Source organism: Hyposmocoma kahamanoa, unplaced genomic scaffold (genome assembly GCF_003589595.1).
Source record: "Hyposmocoma kahamanoa isolate Upper Pololo Valley unplaced genomic scaffold, ASM358959v1 100021, whole genome shotgun sequence".
Lineage (NCBI taxonomy): Eukaryota > Metazoa > Arthropoda > Insecta > Lepidoptera > Cosmopterigidae > Hyposmocoma > Hyposmocoma kahamanoa.
Genome location: NW_020653200.1, coordinates 608395 through 628606, shown reverse-complemented (window position 1 = coordinate 628606; position 20212 = coordinate 608395). Strand labels below are relative to the sequence as shown.

The 20212-nt window shown below is 36.5% G+C and overlaps 1 protein-coding gene across 10 annotated transcripts in view; it reads left to right on the top strand.

Annotated features, from left to right (window-relative positions):
- Positions 1–20212, top strand: part of LOC113226789 (protein phosphatase 1 regulatory subunit 12B) — an 80480-nt gene that overhangs the window by 26245 nt on the left and 34023 nt on the right. For 4 of the 10 annotated variants that reach the window (XR_003310183.1, XR_003310185.1, XM_026459659.1 and 1 more), the window contains exons 2-13: positions 2689–2819; positions 3561–3679; positions 3973–4121; positions 4684–4839; positions 5601–5784; positions 6659–6826; positions 7916–7997; positions 11581–11715; positions 12372–12479; positions 14651–14749; positions 18480–18684; positions 19490–19627. Coding sequence is in view for 8 of the 10 variants with exons in the window: in XM_026459659.1 (XP_026315444.1) it covers positions 2689–2819; positions 3561–3679; positions 3973–4121; positions 4684–4839; positions 5601–5784; positions 6659–6826; positions 7916–7997; positions 11581–11715; positions 12372–12479; positions 14651–14749; positions 18480–18684; positions 19490–19627 (1674 nt within the window). In the remaining 2 variants the exon portion in view is untranslated. The remainder of the gene's footprint in view (positions 1–2688; positions 2820–3560; positions 3680–3972; positions 4122–4683; positions 4840–5600; positions 5785–6658; positions 6827–7915; positions 7998–11580; positions 11716–12371; positions 12480–14650; positions 14750–18479; positions 18685–19489; positions 19628–20212) is intronic. The other 6 variants (XM_026459734.1, XM_026460028.1, XM_026459896.1 and 3 more) reach the window with 6 other exon arrangements.

The window sequence follows — 20212 nt, the reverse complement described above, 5'->3', positions numbered from 1 at the left end:
TGTATATGTTGTATAGTGTAGGTAGTGAGAGTTAAAATCTTTTTATCTAGCCTAAGTGGGCCGTCAACCACTCAATTGAGAAGCAACCCTTCTCCCACTACCACCGCTGTTATAAAATTAAAATATGCGGCGGCACAATAATTTCCACTGCCTTCAATATAAACATTACGTGTCTATTGTAAACTTTGCATTATGCAATTGTTTATATGTCGAATAGTATGCGGCTTGTGGATAACAGCACTGCCAATATTAAGAGTTTATATGTGGATTCTGCCACTGTTTGGCATGTTAGATTTAATCGTGATTTTTTGTAAGCGAAAGCGACAATCTATTATTGTAAGTATATAAAACATATCGCACATTATAGCCCATACGGTCACTATAGTTCATTTCACATACCATGATTTCAGTGACGTTTGAGATATGAAATTTCTAGAGAATGAAAAAAAAAATCGATTTAAATTTCTTATCTAGATAATTGGTAACGATGACAGAATCGATTAACAGAAAATAATTGAGGAACAGATAAACAAAATAAAAAGTCAATTATTATGTTATTAAGTTACCCAAAAATGACACAACAACAAATAAACAAGGTAAAATCAACTGCAACGAAATGGCAACGAAACAAAATTTGAACAATTATTCCAAAAACATCACGCACACAACAAGATGTATGCACTTGTTCTGACGCGAGATATGCAATAACCGATTCGATTTATCGATCGGTTTTATGATATAAATCTCTATGTCAAATCAAATTGCAGATATTATTTATTTAATAAGAGGTCGAAGCTTTTACGCTCTAGTTGTCGACCGGGTTTAAAATATTTACTTCTCGAAGATGTAAAATGTGTTATTCTTACATCGCTAGGTTTGTTTTAAAGATTTGTTATTAAAATATAATTGACGCATGTCATTTAAGGCATTAATAGCAATCTTAGTACTTGAGTTTATAAACAGAAGTACCGATCGCTCTAGGAACACCTTGGCTTATTCTACTTTTAAAAGTATGCGTATAAAACTTGCTAACAAACTTGATTAAAGTCATTGTCGATTTGAATATATGTATATAGTATTGATATAAGAGAACTTATACAATAGAACCGAACCGACCTCCATATCATAGTGTTACTTGATAAGTGTAGAAGAGTATCTTTTGCGGTTTACTATATTTGAATAAGCGAAAGATTGCATGCGATTTATCTTTAATTTTTATCTTGAATGGCGATTGTTTTACTATGTTTTTAGATTATGTAATTTTCATAGCTTGGCGATTAAAAACTATTTTACTGATTTTAATATTGACGACATAGGTGGCCCAATGTTTTGCACTGTATTCGCTGGATGTTGAGGTCTCGGTCTCGATTTCTGGTAGAGCCAATTTGGGGAAATGAGTATTTCGAAATTGATTCCATTCTGGAATCAATTTGTAGTAGTAGGTAGTGTTTTTTTTTATAATATCAAGTGACAGGACGGACTCCTGTCCACAACAGTTGCATTGCCACTCAGAACTTAAATAGCAAAAATTTGAGGGGCACTGCTACTTGCCCCGTCACTCTGAGACATATTTTGACATATATCATGTGTCTGTAACTACAAAAGCACCCTTTCCCTTCTAAACCGGAACACAGTAATGCTAACATTACTGCTTGAAGGCAGAGTTAGGTATGGTGACAGTACTTCCCTGGACGAACTCTTCGACAAGGAGCTCTACTGCTACTAGTGTTCTGGTACTCAGGGAATTCCCTAGTTTGAGTGATCTGGTATATTATATTAAATACAATATCTGCAAGCGACCAAATTATTCCCATCCGTTGAGGCGTTGATTAAGCTTTTTTTAACGTTTCGAGCCCTGTACAGGTCTCATAGTTATGGTTGACTAAACAAATATACGCTAGGTGTTTCCAAAAACAAATATACGCGATTTAAATCCGGAAAAATAGTTTCATTTCCTATGTGTAACAATCGCGAAAACGTAAGAACTCGATAAAGCTTTTTTTTAGACTAAGTACCTCGTGTGTTGGCTACGCGTGTTACAATGTGTTTTTTGAACTACAAACAAAAATAGCGGGGTGCCGTTTAGTAGCTAAGTTTGTTGCTGTTTAAGATCCCATCGTAAATAAGTAGTTATGGGTGTTAGAGACTGCTGCGTCCATGCCCGCTTAACTCGCGTTAGCGAAATCGTTCTTAATCATAATATATCGACGGCTGTCTAGAATAGTCACCTATAAAACATCTTATTCACCAGAAAGATGGTTTAAAAACAAAACTGAGTCGTATCTAGCGTCCAAAATCGTACACCGGCTGTTGTCCTGTGATTGTAATCATCAATGGAAAGCTTAGTGTCCTATTCGCAATAAAATTTAGCTCATTCTGAGTGCAGCTGTGTGACACGTAAATATATGAATTATTTTGATTTGTGGTATTGTTCTGGTAAAGCAGCGATATACCTAACGCATGACTACTAACGTACTACAAAACTATATCGTTGGAGGTATTTTATCTTTTATATTACAGTCGGAGAGTACTAATTACATTAGGCATTTCATCAGCGTCGTAGGAACTTTTCTCAGGCGTGTTACTGAATTTATAAAGCGTGATAGAGGACTTTTCCTCGCCACAAACCTAACGTTCCAATTTGGTTAAATTCAATTTGGTAATTGTTTAAAATTTTATGAATTCCAGGCATGCATTGACGACAACCTAGACATGGTGGAGTTTCTGGTGAGCCGTGGCGCCGATGTCAACCGTGGAGACAATGAGGGCTGGACCCCGCTCCATGCCACCGCCTCCTGCGGTTTTCTCAGCATAGCTAGGTATATTATTTCTATGTCTAATATTGCTCGAAGAGATTCGACACCTCGTGGTATACCCCGAGGGAATGGCTAGACGATTTGAACGCGTGTAATCTGTCGGGTTATCTGAAAACTGGACTAGTTTAAAGACATTTTATACGTTTTATAGTTATTACTGTTTGTGTGGGCTAGGCGTCTGCTTTAAGCGTACTGTTGTCGATTTAATCCATTGAAACACAACTTAACTTTTCGAAAGAATATATCAGTAATTAATAACAAAACTTACTGCCTCCGCGAATTATTATTAAAAGACAATATGTAATGTGTTCAACAAAGTACGACAGTGAATGACGGCATTGATAACGCTCTAACTGTAAACAAGGATGACTCAGTATCAGGTCAATGCAGGGTGTTCCTGTGGTTACTCTGTATGTCGTTCAAATGTTCATTGTTAATATATAGATTCAAATGAGAAGAAAAACTTCTAGCAGGTCTGAAAAGATTCACTCAACTGTTAGAGGACATATGAAGCTCTAAATTCGTTTTAGGATAGAGGGAGATGGACTATGATTTTATGCCGGGGGATGCATATGGGTTCGTGAATAAATGGTACTAGTTATTAAAAATTTATTCTACAGATCCCTGATAATACATGAGATAAATTTACATTAGGCGAAGTGAAAAGTAGTTACGCCCCTTTTAGAAATCCACTTTTTAAATTCTGAAGAGACACTTTTGTATCAAAATCACTGTCCGTTGCAGGTTCTTGATAGAAAATGGGGCGGATGTCGGCGCGGTGAACTACGATGGCGATCTGGCTGTGGACATCACCGAGTGCGAAGCCATGGAGAAGCTTCTCCGGGAGGCCATTGACCATAAAGGTATGTTAGATACAATTGTACCAGTAGCGGAAAGTAGTCTTTCCGCTCTGATGGAGAAGAAGGAAAGAAAGAAAATACATTTATTTGTTTACCACCCGAAGTTTTAATGACATTGTCATTATTGGCTTTAGTCAAACAATAAAGATATTTTAAACTTACTGAATACATCACACCTTACACGCAATCAAGCAAACATATATCTCGCTTTCGTTTTCCGATAGATGTGAAACGTCGTATATATTATTGGCACTTTTTCAAGAGACAAAATGTGATATTTGGTCACTACGTTTCAGGTGTGGACTACGAGAGATCACGCAACGCTGAGGTGGACAATCTGTTGACTGACGCGCGCAACTGGGCTGCGAACGGGTACACGGAGGTGCGCGATCCCAAGACCGGCGGCACGCCGCTGCACGTCGCCGCAGCCAAGGGTTACATCGACGTGAGTATTGTCACAAATCAATCGGTTTCTAATTACTGCGGGTCGTGACTGCTATGAGAGCACCGTCCACGTCTCTTTGCGGATTTTGTGTCGATAATGAAGGCACAGATTACTTAATAGTTACTATGTAACAGAAACATCACTCATACAAAATCGAAAATACCTACGTTGTAATAGCCTACCAAATGTTACTAATGAAACCAGGCGCTCACTAAGAGGTGAAAATAACGTTGCCCGCCGTGTGCAGTTGTACGGGACCGAATGCTTGGGTTGTACGAGGATTGTAATGTAAATGAAAGACTTGTCTGAGCGTTTGCACTGTCGGCGATACACACAGCGGCAGGCACTTATCGCGTAACCTCGAGCGACTGTCGGAGCCCTGATGAAACTGTGTATTGTTGACATTTATCACAGGTCATTTATCCCAGCCTAAACGTATAGGTGCTATGTAAACTTGCGTAATCGCTTTCGTGACTTGCATATTTGTTCGGAATAAGAAAAACAAAGCTTTCTATTAGTAGGCAGTATAACCCTCATATTGAATTATGTTATCTGAACTCAGGTTGCAAAGATCCTTCTGGAGGATTGCAACGTAGAGCCTGACTGCGTGGACTACGAGGGCTGGACCCCACTGCACGCAGCCGCGCTCTGGGGACAGAAGGAGGCTGCTGTGCTGCTGCTTAAATGCGGCGCCGACCCGCACCTCAAAAACTATTCCGTAAGTCCCTGGTTACTACTATCATTACAGTGCCTTGTGAAAGAGTTCGTCCAGGAAAGTGCTGCCATCTTACCTATTTCTGCCTCCAAGCAGTAATGTGAGCATTACTGCATTCCGGTTTTGAAGGGTAAGGGTGCTGGTAAAATTACAGTCATACGAAACTTTCAACTTATGTCTCTGAGTGATGGGCGCAATGCCCCTCAGATTTTTGCGATTTAAAGCTTTGAGTGGCACTGCAACTGTTATGGACAGGCGTGTCGCTTACCACCAGGCGCGCGACTTGTTCGTCCCGTCGCTTGGTATTTTACTTTAGTCATCCATGCGTTCGTTATACTTTAATATAATAAGACAAGTCTGGGAACTGTATACAAACGTATAAACGCGGCTTGTACGGTGCACGTACGGTTTTTTTTTGTACAAATTCATAACCCCGCACTAGGAAAAACCGGTAACGCGGGTGCCACAGACGAACACATAGGTAGACAACCACAAATTACACCCAAACTCACGAGAGAAATAAATGTAGGCCATACAAATATTTCTCCCGGCCTGGAAATCGAACCCGGAGCCTCTGTGTGGCAATCCAGTATGGTAACCGTACGGCCACGGAGGGAGTAACCTCCCTATCGTCCAGATAGGTACCAGAGCCTTTGGTTCGTACACCTCGAGTTGTTCATTGCACAATTAGCAGTTCCACCGCCTCTTTTCGCGACGCTATATTGAAACTTTTAACAAAAATTTAAAAAATGTTTGTATTTCAGGGTCAAACTTGTATGGATTTGGTGGACCCGAGTATGTCCGCATGGCTGTCTGAGGCGATAATAAAGGCGTCCTCTAGGCGCGTTAATAACAACAATAACAACAAAACGAAACGCAGCCCGCCGAAACACGACATTAAGCGCGTCGAGTTGCAGATCACAGGACAGAACGATAACGTAGTTAACGGTTAGTGAATGTATATTTAAAGTTACCAATGTGATAAATAAGATCTAGCGGCACGAAGAATAATTCCTCACTCAACAACAAGTGGATTACATTAGGGTCAGCAAAAAGCATCTAATGAACAAGTTAGTTCTTCAATATCATGACATCAACAATAAAAATAAGTAGTATTAAAAATATCCAAAACATTCCATATTTATGAGTTCACAATTTGTTTATAACAAATAGTAAACTCATAGATTGTCCCATTCGGCCTTCAATGTATTAACAATTAAAGCGTCTTAATTTACTAATGTTGTGGCCTCATGACTGGAATGTTAATTGCAATCCGAGCCCCTGTTAATATATTTGCACGCACGTAACTTGTGTGCATGTGAAGCACCTAAAGTCATTTGATCATTCATTCTATTTGTCGTCTCTAGATTTTATGCGCCTAAGAGAGATGGTTTTAATCATAAATGTATTCTGTAAGGCTTGGTGTTAATATTATCTACAGTCTGTCTTTTTTGGAGATGGAGTGAAATGATATTAGTTATGTAGTTGTTGTCGACAATTTTACCGATAGATAGTGAAGTAGGCAAAATTGCGACAAAAATGTTCGAATTGTACTAGCTGTACCTATAGTGCATTTTAAAGTACAATATTGTCATTCCGCCACATAAACTGAAAATAAAAATTATTACTTATTCCAGTACAAATTGCTAGCTAATCAAAATACAGCTCTAGTAAAATCTGAATTTATGTTTTTTGAATTGCAATGCAATAAATAAAGAAAATACATATTAATAATAAAATAAGCGTGTCCAAATGGGTTCTTGATTTAAAACCATGTCTCCACATCTCGCACCCATCCATACATATACAACGTTGCACGTAGACAAACCGCCGGTGCCCGAGATAATACCGAAGACGGACGGCAAACCGCCGAAAGGACGCGCACCGTCGCCGGAGGCCGAGCCATCCGCTGACGTCACCGCCAACAATGACGACTCGCCCTCATGGCGTCGTTCTGCCTCTTTCAGAGTTAGACAGACGGAAGCCGCCAGTGAGTATTCATTACTAGGTGCCCACATGATACTTTCGAGTCCATAATAATAAACAGCTCTCAAATCCGGTAATAAGAGCCTATGGGTTGAGATGTCATTCAGATCCCACCAGCTCTCCTGTTTTAATACACAGTAATCGTCGGCATATTTGATGATACCATCTCAAGTGACCCAAGGCCCTGCATTTCATGAATTGGGACTTAATTACCAGTCTTGACCGAGCGTAGGTTAAGTACTAAGTACCGGAAGTGTTAACAACTTCCTATAGCTGCGTAATCAATGAGCAATCTTATCCTCTCATGTGATATTTATATATAATGTAATAACAGTTGTCTTAAGTAAGACCTTGGTATTGATCCTATACTTAACACGGATTTATTAACGACCTTAGCATCGATATATCTCTTTAGCGAAGTAGAGCTCCTTGTGAAAGGTTCGTCCGCGGAAGTATTGCCACCTTACCTATTTCTGCCGCCAAGCAGTAATGTTAGCATTACTGTGTTCCGGTTTTGAAAGGTAAGGGTGCTGGTGAAATTACAGGCACATAGAACTTGTCAACTTTTATCTCAGGGTGACGGGCGTTGTGGCAGAGCCTCTCAGATCTTTACGATTTAAAGCTCTGAGTGGCACTGCAACTGTTATGGACAGGCGCGTAGCTTACCATCAGGCGCATGACTTGTTCGTCCTGTCACTTGATATTAATTTAAAAAAAACTCATTTTGCATCTATGCCGATGGCATAAATCCGTCTTGCAGCTCGGGCACAATCGCCCCATCGTCAATACCGAAAGTATCGTGTGTGCATGTATCAAAGTGTAGTCACATACCAGCCTGATTATAATTATAAATATGTATAATTTACATACATCCATATTGTCCCACGAATCACTCACAAACTGTGTACTAAAACTACCGTAGTGCAATCATAATCATGAATATAACATAAACATGCCAAGTATTTGTAAATAAGTAACACAAATGAAGAATCTAATATTTAATTGTATATAGTGTAGGTACATTATAAATCCTATGTATTATTAGTACCTGTATACTCTAAATAAATAACCTTTGTTCATTATAACGTTACAGAAGAGAACAACAAGCCAGCGAACAACACAGTGGATAACGACACTGTACTCCGGAGGACACAGAGCTTTGAAAACGATAAGATGTGAGTTGTAATACAAAATGTATTTGGAGGAATACTTTCATTGTTGTTTGATGGGTATATAGCATAATTTAGTACAATTCATTTTATACATAGAATTGATACTAGACCGACAGACGCTACTATGTGCCATATTTTCATAGACTTGCATGCATAATGTCTAAAACTGTACTGCCACCGAAGTAGGGTAGAACAATATCGTGAATTCAGTAAGTTCAAAACGCAATGCAGCTCTATGATAGATGAATATCATTACTATTAACTGACTATACCCTGCCCTGTATTGCGTTTTGACCTTTATTCAATTATACTATGAAACAATTTGAAATAACAAGTAACGTGCTAACTCAATTTCTTTTTACTAAAGTCATGCTCATACTAGTTTACAGACATTCCAGAAATTGTTAGTATTCCAGATAAATTGTTAACTATTCTCAAGAAAACAACGTTTGAAGTTATTTTGTCAAATACGTGTGCAGTGTTGCAGTATAAGACAAAACTTGTTGAATAACTATAGAAAACGATATTTTCAGAGTAATAAAGGACGTGTACGATATCAGGAAGTTGATAAAGCAATTCGATAATGAAAGGTTGGTTAGCGTTAACTGGAGCAATACATACGTAAAGTATACACACTATGTGACGTCATCAGCTCTAATTCATATGACATTCGACGTTGCGCTTGGAACTCCATACTATAGATAATCCAGTTGAATATGTTGTCATCAAATATCGCCCAGCATCTCTACATTTTATTCTGCTTTTATATGGTGTAAGTGTTGAATTTATCTTAAAGGCCGTCTCGTACTTAGGTGAGGCAGTCGAAGACCTCTATACTAGACCAGACTGGTCAATGACAGTATAAAAGAACACCAGCTCAACGTTGGTCAGTTCGTATTTGTCAGTCTGTGTATCCTTGATCAGGCGTGCACGGCAATTCTGAATATGTTCCAAAAATAATAATAAATACCAGACCGCATAAACGCAAAACGCAGGAAAGGAGGCGGGAGTCGTCGGGGAGAACGTTTTCACCTTCCTATCTGTCTACTATCTGTATTTGAATACAGATCCAAAAAGAGTAGCATAGTACTAGAAAAACTTAAAAGTTTGTTTTTCGTAAATTTGTTGTATTTTGTAAAAAGTCATGAAACAAAAGTTTTTGTTTATGATGTTAGTACAGTAATAGAGTTCAGTAAAGTTAGCACGATAGGGTGCGACTTGCGTGAGAGCGACATCAAGCGCGAGATACTGCTATTCTAGCATAGAGGTCTCGCACTTTATGTCGCTCTCGTGCAAGTCACGCTCTGCCGTGCTAGCCCTATTGGGAGGTTGATGACATTTTACAAATAGTCTTGTATATAAAAAAACATTGCTCACACAATCTGTCAAGAACTTGCTTTACATTTGAACTTTGTAACTACATCGTGTTACCTATAAATCATGCTTTAGGTGTTTGGTTATTTCTGATTTTGAGAACGTATCGACCTTGCAAAAGCAAGCAGCACGAATTGTCGCGCGTACTCATGAACGTGTATCTGCTGTAGAGTACTTTCCTTAAAAAAAGTAGTAATGTTTTTGTTTATTTCGTACATATACATAAACAGGTTACACACCATAAGTTACAAAACTTCAAGGTTGTACAATACATTTAAACTGAGTTTCCAACCCCTAAACGAGGTAAGACCTGTGTCTTAGGAGATGGAGATTCAATTACGATGATTAGCAGTTTATATTATTATGTATACCTGTATATTATATGTTTGCATTTCTTGTCTTCTTATTTAAATGCAATGTACTACGTAGTCTTGGTAAATAGAGAGAAAGAACAATTCTGACCGTTATAACGTTATTTATGAATAATGGTTGGAATAGGGTGTTTCAAATGAGTAGATACATGTCTACATATAGATACAAAAAGTGACATAAAGTGGTTAAAATCACTAAAAATTAATTCGGATTCCGGTTTTATGGAAATAGTTTTACCGCGTCTTAAGGTAAAATTACTCTCATAGGAAGCTGAATTGGGATTTTACAGTAATTGTAATGGCACGACGTGAAAAAAATGTACTAGATAAGTAACTTAATCAAAGTCAACACTTTTTTATGAGCTACAAGCAAAATTTGTTTTAACTAATGTGGGTATTGTAGACTCTTTTATGTGGTTTTGACCACTCTATGTTATTTCTTGTATCTATCATTTGCAACATCATTTCCCGATCATGAGTGAGTAATTTTTTGGCCATAGAGGATAATCTAACTGTATAATGTTCCAATTCCGGTATCTGTTATATAAAGAGTTGTTAGGTAACACTGGGACGTATCAATGTTACCTAGAAAAATAGCTCTACGTAGTCATTCTATGGAGTTCCAAAATCTTCACTATGATTCTTTTGTCTCGTCTTTGCGTAGCGTTGAAAGGTGACGGATTTGTTTCTAACTCATGTTTTATATGTTATATATATATATATTTGTTTTCCTAATCTCATTGTTACTAATGTAAGTTTCAGCTTGAGGGCATTTTAGTATTTTACAGTGATACAAATCAGATCTTTGATTAGAACAAATATTTAAACAATGAATACACTGTTATAATGTAATAAATAAGTATAAGGAAAATACTAGTACTAGGAAATCGATGCGTAAACTTTTTTTTGTTTACGGGGGAATGCTTTATGCATACCATCGAACTGTGTAGTGACCCACTACCAAAGATCGAAAGACGTGATTTCAGGGGGAGGTATTTAACCCGTGGGACCATTTGGCTATACCCAAAATGTGGGTATAGGCAACAAAATAACAATGAACAATGGCAAAATCATAGTTAAAAAAATTCTTTAGCGTCTTCCAATGTCGTAATTCCAAGTTTGAATAAAATAAATTCGTTATGTTTTTCAAATTATAATAGCGGCCTATCTAAGTCTGGAAATAAAATCATATTTAAAAGAAACATTAATGACTAATTAGTATGTAACTGGACTGATATTTACAACTATAAGTTTCTTAATTTCTTAACGTTGAGCGACATCTAGCATCCAAAAAAGGAATTTCAGTACCTACGTATGGATATGGTCCACATTCAGTTCAAGTAATATCAAATGTACTGGGGGCCTACCACAGTCTCTTAAAATAATATTACTTTAACCTTACATTGACTTTTCGTACCTTAACGCGCTTAAAGTAAGCTTATTTGTAATGTTAAATGATGAATGAAAACTATGATGTTTTATTGGCAGCTTTGTGACTATTCATTCGCTCAGTTCGCACTATGGCGTTACTTTGACATTAAAGTAATATTGCTCTTATGTCAAATTTAGCAATCTTAAAATAGTTACACGGGATGCAATGGAAACAATATTATTTTCAGTTTTATTATCTTAATATTGATTTGTAATGATCAAAAGTTAAGTTGAACTTATTTATTATTTACGTATATCTCTTCAATGTCCTTTACATTTAGTACAACAACGTATAGTAATATGCCCATTCAAATGTTCTAGAAAGAGTCAAGACGATAATAGATACAAACGACACATATTTGACACTTTTGCGTTGTACTGGTATGTCTGAGCGAACGAATGTTGTGCAGCTTCTACCAGCGATACCGCGACGTGACGGCGCGCATCAAGGCATCCTCCTGCCCGTCGATCCCGCCTGCGCCTCCGCCTGTGCCCGCGCAACCCAAGGACACTAACACAGACACTAACGAAGATGTTCAGAAAAGGTGCTTCACATTTCGTGGATTGTGGTCTCGATTTGCTATTAAAGCATGTTTCTTTTTGCAAGTAACTTGCGCTTGCATGCGAGTTAATTGTCAATGTGAACCGATTTTCTTGTAGGCAGAAATTTTGCTTTTCTTGGTACTTGGTACCCTTTATATAAAATATAAATTGAAAAAGAGATCACAGTCCCCACTAACATGAAAAAAGATTAAAAACCACATGTAACACACATCTAATTAGTCTATTAATACTCGTTATTTTATGTATGCTTCCTCTCATATTCATCACATCTATTAATGTTTATTGCCTGCCTTTTCTCAAAAATATATAATTGTATCATGTTTCGGCGTATTTTACGTTATTGTAAATATCACATCGAGTTTCTGTTCTTTGTTTATTTTAAGTAATAATTATTGATGTTTGTTGAAAAAAATCCCTTTAGCTCATCACTTTTCCTAAAAAGCTTATTATTCCTCTATTTATAGTACCACGATTTTGTTAATGATGTATTCTCGTTACAAAACGATGGGCCATATCTAAGTGTTAAAATTCTTCTCATAGAAATTATGTAATTTACATAACGTTCAAAATTGCTGTACCGGTAATTATGTACTTTTTTTAAAATTTTATTAATATAGTTTTTATTACATATTTACAGAATAAACCCAATAGAGCTCCGAGACCGGGAAGTCAACACATGGTCGCCGGCGAATACTACATCGAACACTAGTCTGACTAATACAACAACACAGACCACAGTTAGAAGGTACAAATCGTGGTCCAGCTTTTTAATTTTATCGTATTCAGTTGGGACGCGGTTTTTAGATAGACTGTCGTGAAGTAGAACTGCAACAAATCGTATATAAATTTTGTCGAGGTGTTAGATTTACATCTAAGTGATCTAACCGACGAGGAGCATATTGATTGTTTTAGAATCATAAAACAACTTTGTACATTATTATTTTACTATGACCTGTCTTTTTTTTAAGATGGAGTAAAATTACATTTGCAGGGGTGCCATTTTTCATAAAATTTTAAAGTCATGTTTATTTATTTTTCATTATATGGACAACAAAACCGATAAAAATCAAATTACATTGATCCAAATTTAAAATGATATAACAAAGTTCTGTACTACATTGTAACCCTACTTATGTCGTAACCCTACACATCGTTCTAAATCTAAAGTAACAAGAAAGAACTACTGTTAAATTTACTGTTAATTTACTTATTTACTTAATAATAAAGCGTCAAGGGAATGGGTGAAAATCTATAAAGTGCAAGTAGCTTTACTACTCGTTTAAATACTCTGGATCTTGGATCAAAAATGTCCAAATCAATGTTTTCATAGATATTTTTACAACGGTAAAGCCGACCCATTCTTACAAGGGAGTTGTAAAAGGAAGTATTATTCCTGTATGTCCGTAAGTAAAACGTCTTGTTGCGTATTCGGGGGTTGCACGTTGTAGAGAAAGCTATTTTATTTAAGAGGTAAGGAGAATCAATCTCACCAAGAAGAACCTTGTGCAAGTATGTGAGGTCCTGTTACACGCGAACACGTAAGGAGGTCAGTTTAAATTCGTCAAGTCTCTCACTATAGCCAACGAGGCTGCTGCCATATAGTTGTTGTTGACGGTTTTATCGATAGATTGTGGAAGAAGGTAAAATTTTGGTCAAAAATGTTTGGATTGTGAATGTTACGACGTTTGAATACTAATTGCGTCATTGCCTTCTTTATTCGAAATGAAATTTTATTCATATACATTTTAATAAAGACAGGCGGATTGGTTTATCTATAAAAACTTTAAAATAAGTCTCCTCTTTATATTTGTAATAGAAATAGTTTTAGAACTACGTCTTTTAAAAATACTACTTGTGTAATATGTATGTATGTTTGAACTTACAAAAATTGACAATTCAAATGATACTGTACCCAGCAGTTGGATGAATAATGGGCTGATGACGATCCATATGAATCAAGTTGCCAAAGCGTGACCGTCAATAGTTGATAGAATATTTAATCAACTTCAATCACTAGCTGCTTGCAAGCGGGCAACACTTTTGAAACTTGAACTGTCATTTTACTCCATTTTAAAAAAAAACACGGACTATAATTCATGTTATATCTTTATAACAAGAATGATTTAGTAAAACGAACTAACGGATTGTTCTCCTTACGTCGGCTCGCTAAGCGTGTCCCGCTAAATATTACTAAACATTCCTAAGACTTGTTGTAAAGGAGCTCGACGTGAGTTGAACAAGCCACAGAAGCGAACTTCACTATTTATTAGTTTCTAACAGACGTTTAGAAACGTTTTGTTTTTATAAATACGTCCGTCCGATTGGTTTTTTTAGTTATGTTTTTACTGAATATTTCGTGAAGATGGATTTTTCAATGGTTTACAACGGCAAATTCGGACACACTTACTTTATTACTGCAGCGACATAAGAGGTACGTGATCATATTAGTGTTGATTTAATCATTGCATCACATGGATAATGTAATGTTCTGAATATAATATAAAATCCAGTCATATAACCCTGCAGAGCACCGCAGTTTATATTGTATAATTCAACTGAATTCATAAATGTGATACAAAATTTAATGAATATCTTATAATGTTACTTACAGTGAAAGGTTGGTAAAACAGTTAGTTTATTCACAATAAACCTAAAATAAAAGAAGTATCGACACGATAATACGAAGAACTTTGAACAATCTTTGATGTAAAATAACTACTTACTACTTCATAAGATATAATTGAACCCTTTGGATGTGGAGAGATGATTATTTTCAACGTTCAGATAATTTCGATGGTGATTTCTTTTATTGTTATTCGTTAGTAAATTTTAACACTTATGTCAATCCATTGAAAGATGAATCTTCACTGGCTATTTAATGACGTATTATAACAATGGTAACGTGACGTGTGCCAGCTCGGAGAGCGTAGAGTCGAACTCGAGTAGCAACTCGACGCCGAGCGCCACCACACCGACCAAACTATCGCCTGGCAACATTTTCAAGAATTTCTTCAAGTACACTTATACCTATCGTTTTGTTTACACATTTTGATTGGGCGTATTGTATCATGCTTTATTGTATTTTGTTTTTTCATCATGAGTTTTGTACTGCCCTCTGAGAGCATTCTTTTTATATATTTTTATATGTATTTATATTTTTCCAAATCAAAAAAATAAACAGAGGTTCTTGAGTTAACAATTTTACTTGTGTAGTAGCTTTTATAGGTTTGACGTAGGTGGCTTTAGTCGCTAAAAGTAACTGCAACATTACTCACACACTTTGAATATTTAACTGGCGTTTTACTTGAAAGGATGCGAGAGGGATATATATACACTTAAATTAGTGCATCTCTTTTTTTGCGACTTGCTGGGGCAAACGGCATGATTGCATTATTTTCTAGTCTAGGTGTTGGAGCTATTCGAGCATTACGTAAGATTTTTTTATGTTGATTGAAAGACAATTGACGATTGAATTGTTAATCTAATTCGTATTTGACATCATGATTATCCCACTCATTACATCGGTACGGCAGTTCTATTGTGTCAATGCAAAACACTGCAAGTCCCAGCACAGTAGAGCTCCTTGTGAAAGGTTCGTCCAGAGAAGCACTGCCACCTTACCATTTCTGCCACCAAGCAGTAATGTCAGCATTCCGGTTTCCGGTTTTGAAGGGCACTGGTGAACTTATGTATCAGGGTGACGGGCGCAGTGGTAGTAACCCCTCAGATCTTTGCGATTTAAAGCCCTGATTGGCACTGCAACTGTTATGGATAGGCGTGTCGCTTACCACCAGGCGCTCGATTTGTTCGTCCCGTCACTTGGTATTTAAAAAAAAGTGTTTTCTAATTTCATTATAACAATTAGTTTAAATATATATAAATTCATTACGTTTTGAATAAAACAGTTTGTTTTGCAAAGTCATGTATAAATGACTACTGTAAAATTAATTGGTAAAACAAAACTTACTTATCCAAACGCGTCAAGTATCAATATATAAAACTCTCAAACAAATACGAAACCATGTTTCCAAAGATATTTACTTGTGTTTATTTGATTTTTAATTTTGCCTAGGACCACTGGCTGTTTGCTGTTCTATTTTTTGTGTTGTTTAACAATTTTTTTTTGCATAATGTTTTAGATGCTATTTTAATTTTTAAGAATCAGTATGGATAATCATCTGATAATCTCAAATTCTTGATATTTTCGAACCATGATTTCAAAGTTCGTACTTTATTATTTAGATAGGCATACAGAAGGGCCGCGTGTGTTATTCGCTTAAACTTTTTACTGACCGAATGCTGTCAAAAGGTATGCTATTATTACGTCCAATCAAAATGTACTGCCTCGTGTGTTTCGTGTTTATTTTATTACTGCTTTGTCTGTTGTTGTGCTCAGATATTTGATATTTTGTTTGTATATAGTGGCTTTTAATTAGTAACAGTAAGGCATCCTTTACACTTGTAAGTTATTTCCATAAAATTTAAAAATTACAGTAAATAATACTTAGTAAGTTTTGCTTACATGCGAAAAATTAATACGAATTACACATAAATTATCCAATTCAGAATCGCAAATGTCGCCTCATCTAGCCAAAGCAGCTGCTGCATACATAATTTTAACAAGCAAAAAACCAATGCAATGAAAATACTGGTTTGAACATTGAAAAGAAAAAAAAATGTTACAAGGTGCATTTGCAAGTCTTTCTTTGCAATTAAGAACGGAGGATAATAACATTTTAAATTTTTTTAAATTTGATTTTTGTTTAGTAGAACAAACTGCTAAAAAATATAGATTATTTTGGATGGCAATTTCGCCAGTTGAGAGCCTAATGGTCATTCGCCACGGCTCCACCACGGATTGTCATTTATATTTGTTTAGCTATAATTAACACTACAAAGTATTTTTTGGTTATTTTTTTTATAAGATTTCGAGTTATAGTTTCATGTTGAATTGTTTAGATATGTAATTTTTCAACTTTCACAAATTATTAGAAATTACGATAAGCTGCGTAAGACAACACAAGAGTATATACGTTTGCAACTTGATAAAGTTACTTACGTGAATAAAACTTACAAATGTAAAGGCAGCTTAAAAAATTACACGTGATACAGTTTTTTATAGAGGCTGTAATGAGAATGGTTGAGTAAGTAACCATATAATGAACAATGTGTGTGACATTTTTCCTTTTTATTTTTCATTCTGGATGAAAACAAATAACATACGCAGACAAACTGAAGAAATATTTTATTTCCATTTTTTCCAAAGATGCAATTTTCACATGATTTTGCTTACGCCTGTAGTCTTAGTGTTGTATAAGACATGTATCGTCAGGGATAGTGCAAAGCCGCGTTAGTAGCATTGGGAAACGGCGCGTTCGTAGGCTGCAACTAACTAACTAACTATAATGAAATTACGCGGTGTTGAAATCAAAAGCGTACAATGATACAAGGTTGCATATTTTGTCAACGTCAAACACGTCCACGAGGCTATTAAGGTGGTCAATGACACCGCAGAAAGAGGAATTGCTCTGATAAAAAGATTAATAGATCGGTCATGGACGAACAACAAAAACAAAATTCTTGTAGTCGAATATCACAGAAAAGTCACAAACCGAGCAAAAGAGGGAATTGTATCGTTCCAAGTGAAATTACAGGCACATGTGACTTGTAAATTATATCTCAGGGTGACGGCAGCAGTAGTAGTACACCTCATATCTTTGCAATTTAAAGCTCTTGTATTGTGGTATTGCAATTGTTACAGGCGTGCCGCTTGCCATAGGCGCACGACTACTTCGTCCCGTCACTTGATTTAATATAACACATCTTTTACGTATCGTACTACTTATTAATCATAGTGTTTAGTTTTATTATAATTTTAAGTTCATGATTTGCAGATTTCTCAACAAAACATAATAACATTGAATAATCGTATTTTGGCATACATTTACAAAAGTGATCAAAGTATGAACCTGTAAATATTCTCCAATCTTCATGAAATTTTACATATCTTTTACATCACCGAGACTTAAGGCGTAAACAGACTGCAAAAAATTTATGTTTTCTTTACAAAATGCATGGGTATCCAATTTCTTTTTTTTTATTGGATTTTTATTACACTCTTTGTAAATAATGCCCCATGACCCAGTAGAATTTTTTTGGGGTCTGGAAAATCATTCCATTTTTTTATTACAATTTTTATAAAGTTTTGTAGCCTACGATATGGGACACTTATTTATAACAGTGACACAGTCATAATGCTCTTTATGCACATAATTTTAAACTATACGTGTTGTTTTTTAGAAAGTGCATGTTGTAGGATATATTTGTTTAATTTTAGATGTCGATGTTATTTTTACTATATCCAGAGATATTCACTGGGTAAATTTAAGTCAGTTTTATTATGATCTGTCACATGGCATTTTGTTATTCATAATTATTTAACTTTACTCAGTTATATCACTTTTTTCTAGAATTCGAACAACTCGTGGTGGCAATTGCAGCTATGAGGCAGAGTGTTCAAAACAACAGTAACCCCCCTAACAGCGTAACTTGAAAACCAGGCTTTCCTCTCCAGAGTTTATGTACTTTGGCATATCACTCTGAACATCAGACTGACTTTCAAGTTACTGGAGCTATAATCCCCTTAAGACAACCATTAATATGTGAATGGTCGTTTTGAAACATGCCTGCATAGTAACAAATGCCCCTTCAATATGTTTTTCTACTACAATTGAATTCTGTGTAGATCGTTCGTACCGCCGGTGCGGGACGATGAGAGCGAGACGCAACGGAAGGCACACGCGAAGCGAGTTCGGGAGACCCGACGCTCTACGCAAGGCGTCACCTTAGATGAGATCAAATCCGCCGAACAGCTGGTCAAGAAGAAGGCCGACAATGGCACGGAGACGGTCGCACCCAAAAAGGACGACACAACTGCAACAGATACCTTGGTATGTCACTTGGTTCAGTACTATGCTTTTCAGTTCATTAGGGTTTGCTACTCCTGGATTTTAGGCTTGTTTCATTTACCGTCTTCCACCGCCATTGAAACGGGTGTACTTATTTACATTTATTTCTAAAAAAGATTAATTAATGTGGTTCAATTGTGAAAAGCGAAGATTTTCGCTTAAGATTGTGTACGAATTGGGAACATGCCGAATTTTATCGCGGGTGGATTTAATGGGCGGGTCATTAACATTGCTATAAATTGGTGGAGGGATGGAAAAGTAAATACACCTAATTTTGTTTGGGCAGAGGTTTGATCAAATTTAAAAATTCGCATTAATATAATAGTGTAGGTGTTGGAAATTAGTGAAGACAATTGTACATACGTTGAGTTTGTGTTTACGAGTTTAGCCACCACTCATCGGTCCCAAAGTGTTTGCATTGAATTAACTCTGCAGTTATTATGCAATAATTAATGTGTGCCGCTCGTGTTACTATGGACGTCAACATTTATGTTCATAACTACCTATACGTTTGCATAACTCATTTTAAACTGGGGGAATAAATGCGTCTTATGTATTTTTTAAAGTGTTATGTCCAAAGCCTGCGTAGGTGACGAATTGTTTCCAAATTGTCTCTTGTCTGCATATATTTCAAAATTTTATAAATTTCTTTAATTTGGTACTCACACTTCAAGCTGAGCACCCTAGTGTTTGAGGTCAGGTTTACGATACTTTGGCACTAAAAATACAACCATGATTAAGTAAGTATAAGAATACGTAACGTACCAACGTGGCAAATATGGCGTAGGCGCGGGGGACTGGCGCCGGCGGCGAGGCGGCGGTGTCGGCGGCCCTGGCATGCGCGACCGCCACCGCGACGGCGACCATCGCCGCCAATACCGAGCGCCGCCCCTCCTGGCGGCTGCGGCTCGACCCTACTAACAAGGTCTCGGACTTTAAAAAAATTAGTGATTTCTTGTAGCAGGAGTCTACTCATTAGTGTGTAACATAATTTATTTATTTTAGAAATTCAAACAAACATTTCTTTCCTTATGAACTTAAACAGTATTCGCATAGAGCATTCAGCCTAGTTGATGTGAAACACACACCTGAAATGAATCTGTATACGCTCGCTGTGACGTTTTATATAATTATGTAAGCTAAAATAGTTTTTTATTTCCTACTGTAACGCTTTCGCCAGCGATTTCGGCAGAGAAACGCGCGATTGCATCACAACACTTGCGGTGTTCACAGGCGCGCTTATGTTGAATCGTTATGTGCGAAAAGTATACGTTTATGCACATTGTTATTGTACATTTAAAAGTGAAATAAATAACACTAATACACGACGTTTCACAAAACATTCGTGAGAAAATCGACGACTTCAATCTATAGACAAGAACATTCACAGGAACTACAAGTTACAAACAAAACAATATCAATAGTGATAATGATGTAGTTTTAGTGTTGAATTTTGTCAAAGAGTATCGGTACCGTAGCTAGTACCGTGGACAGACGTGACAGTCTCTAC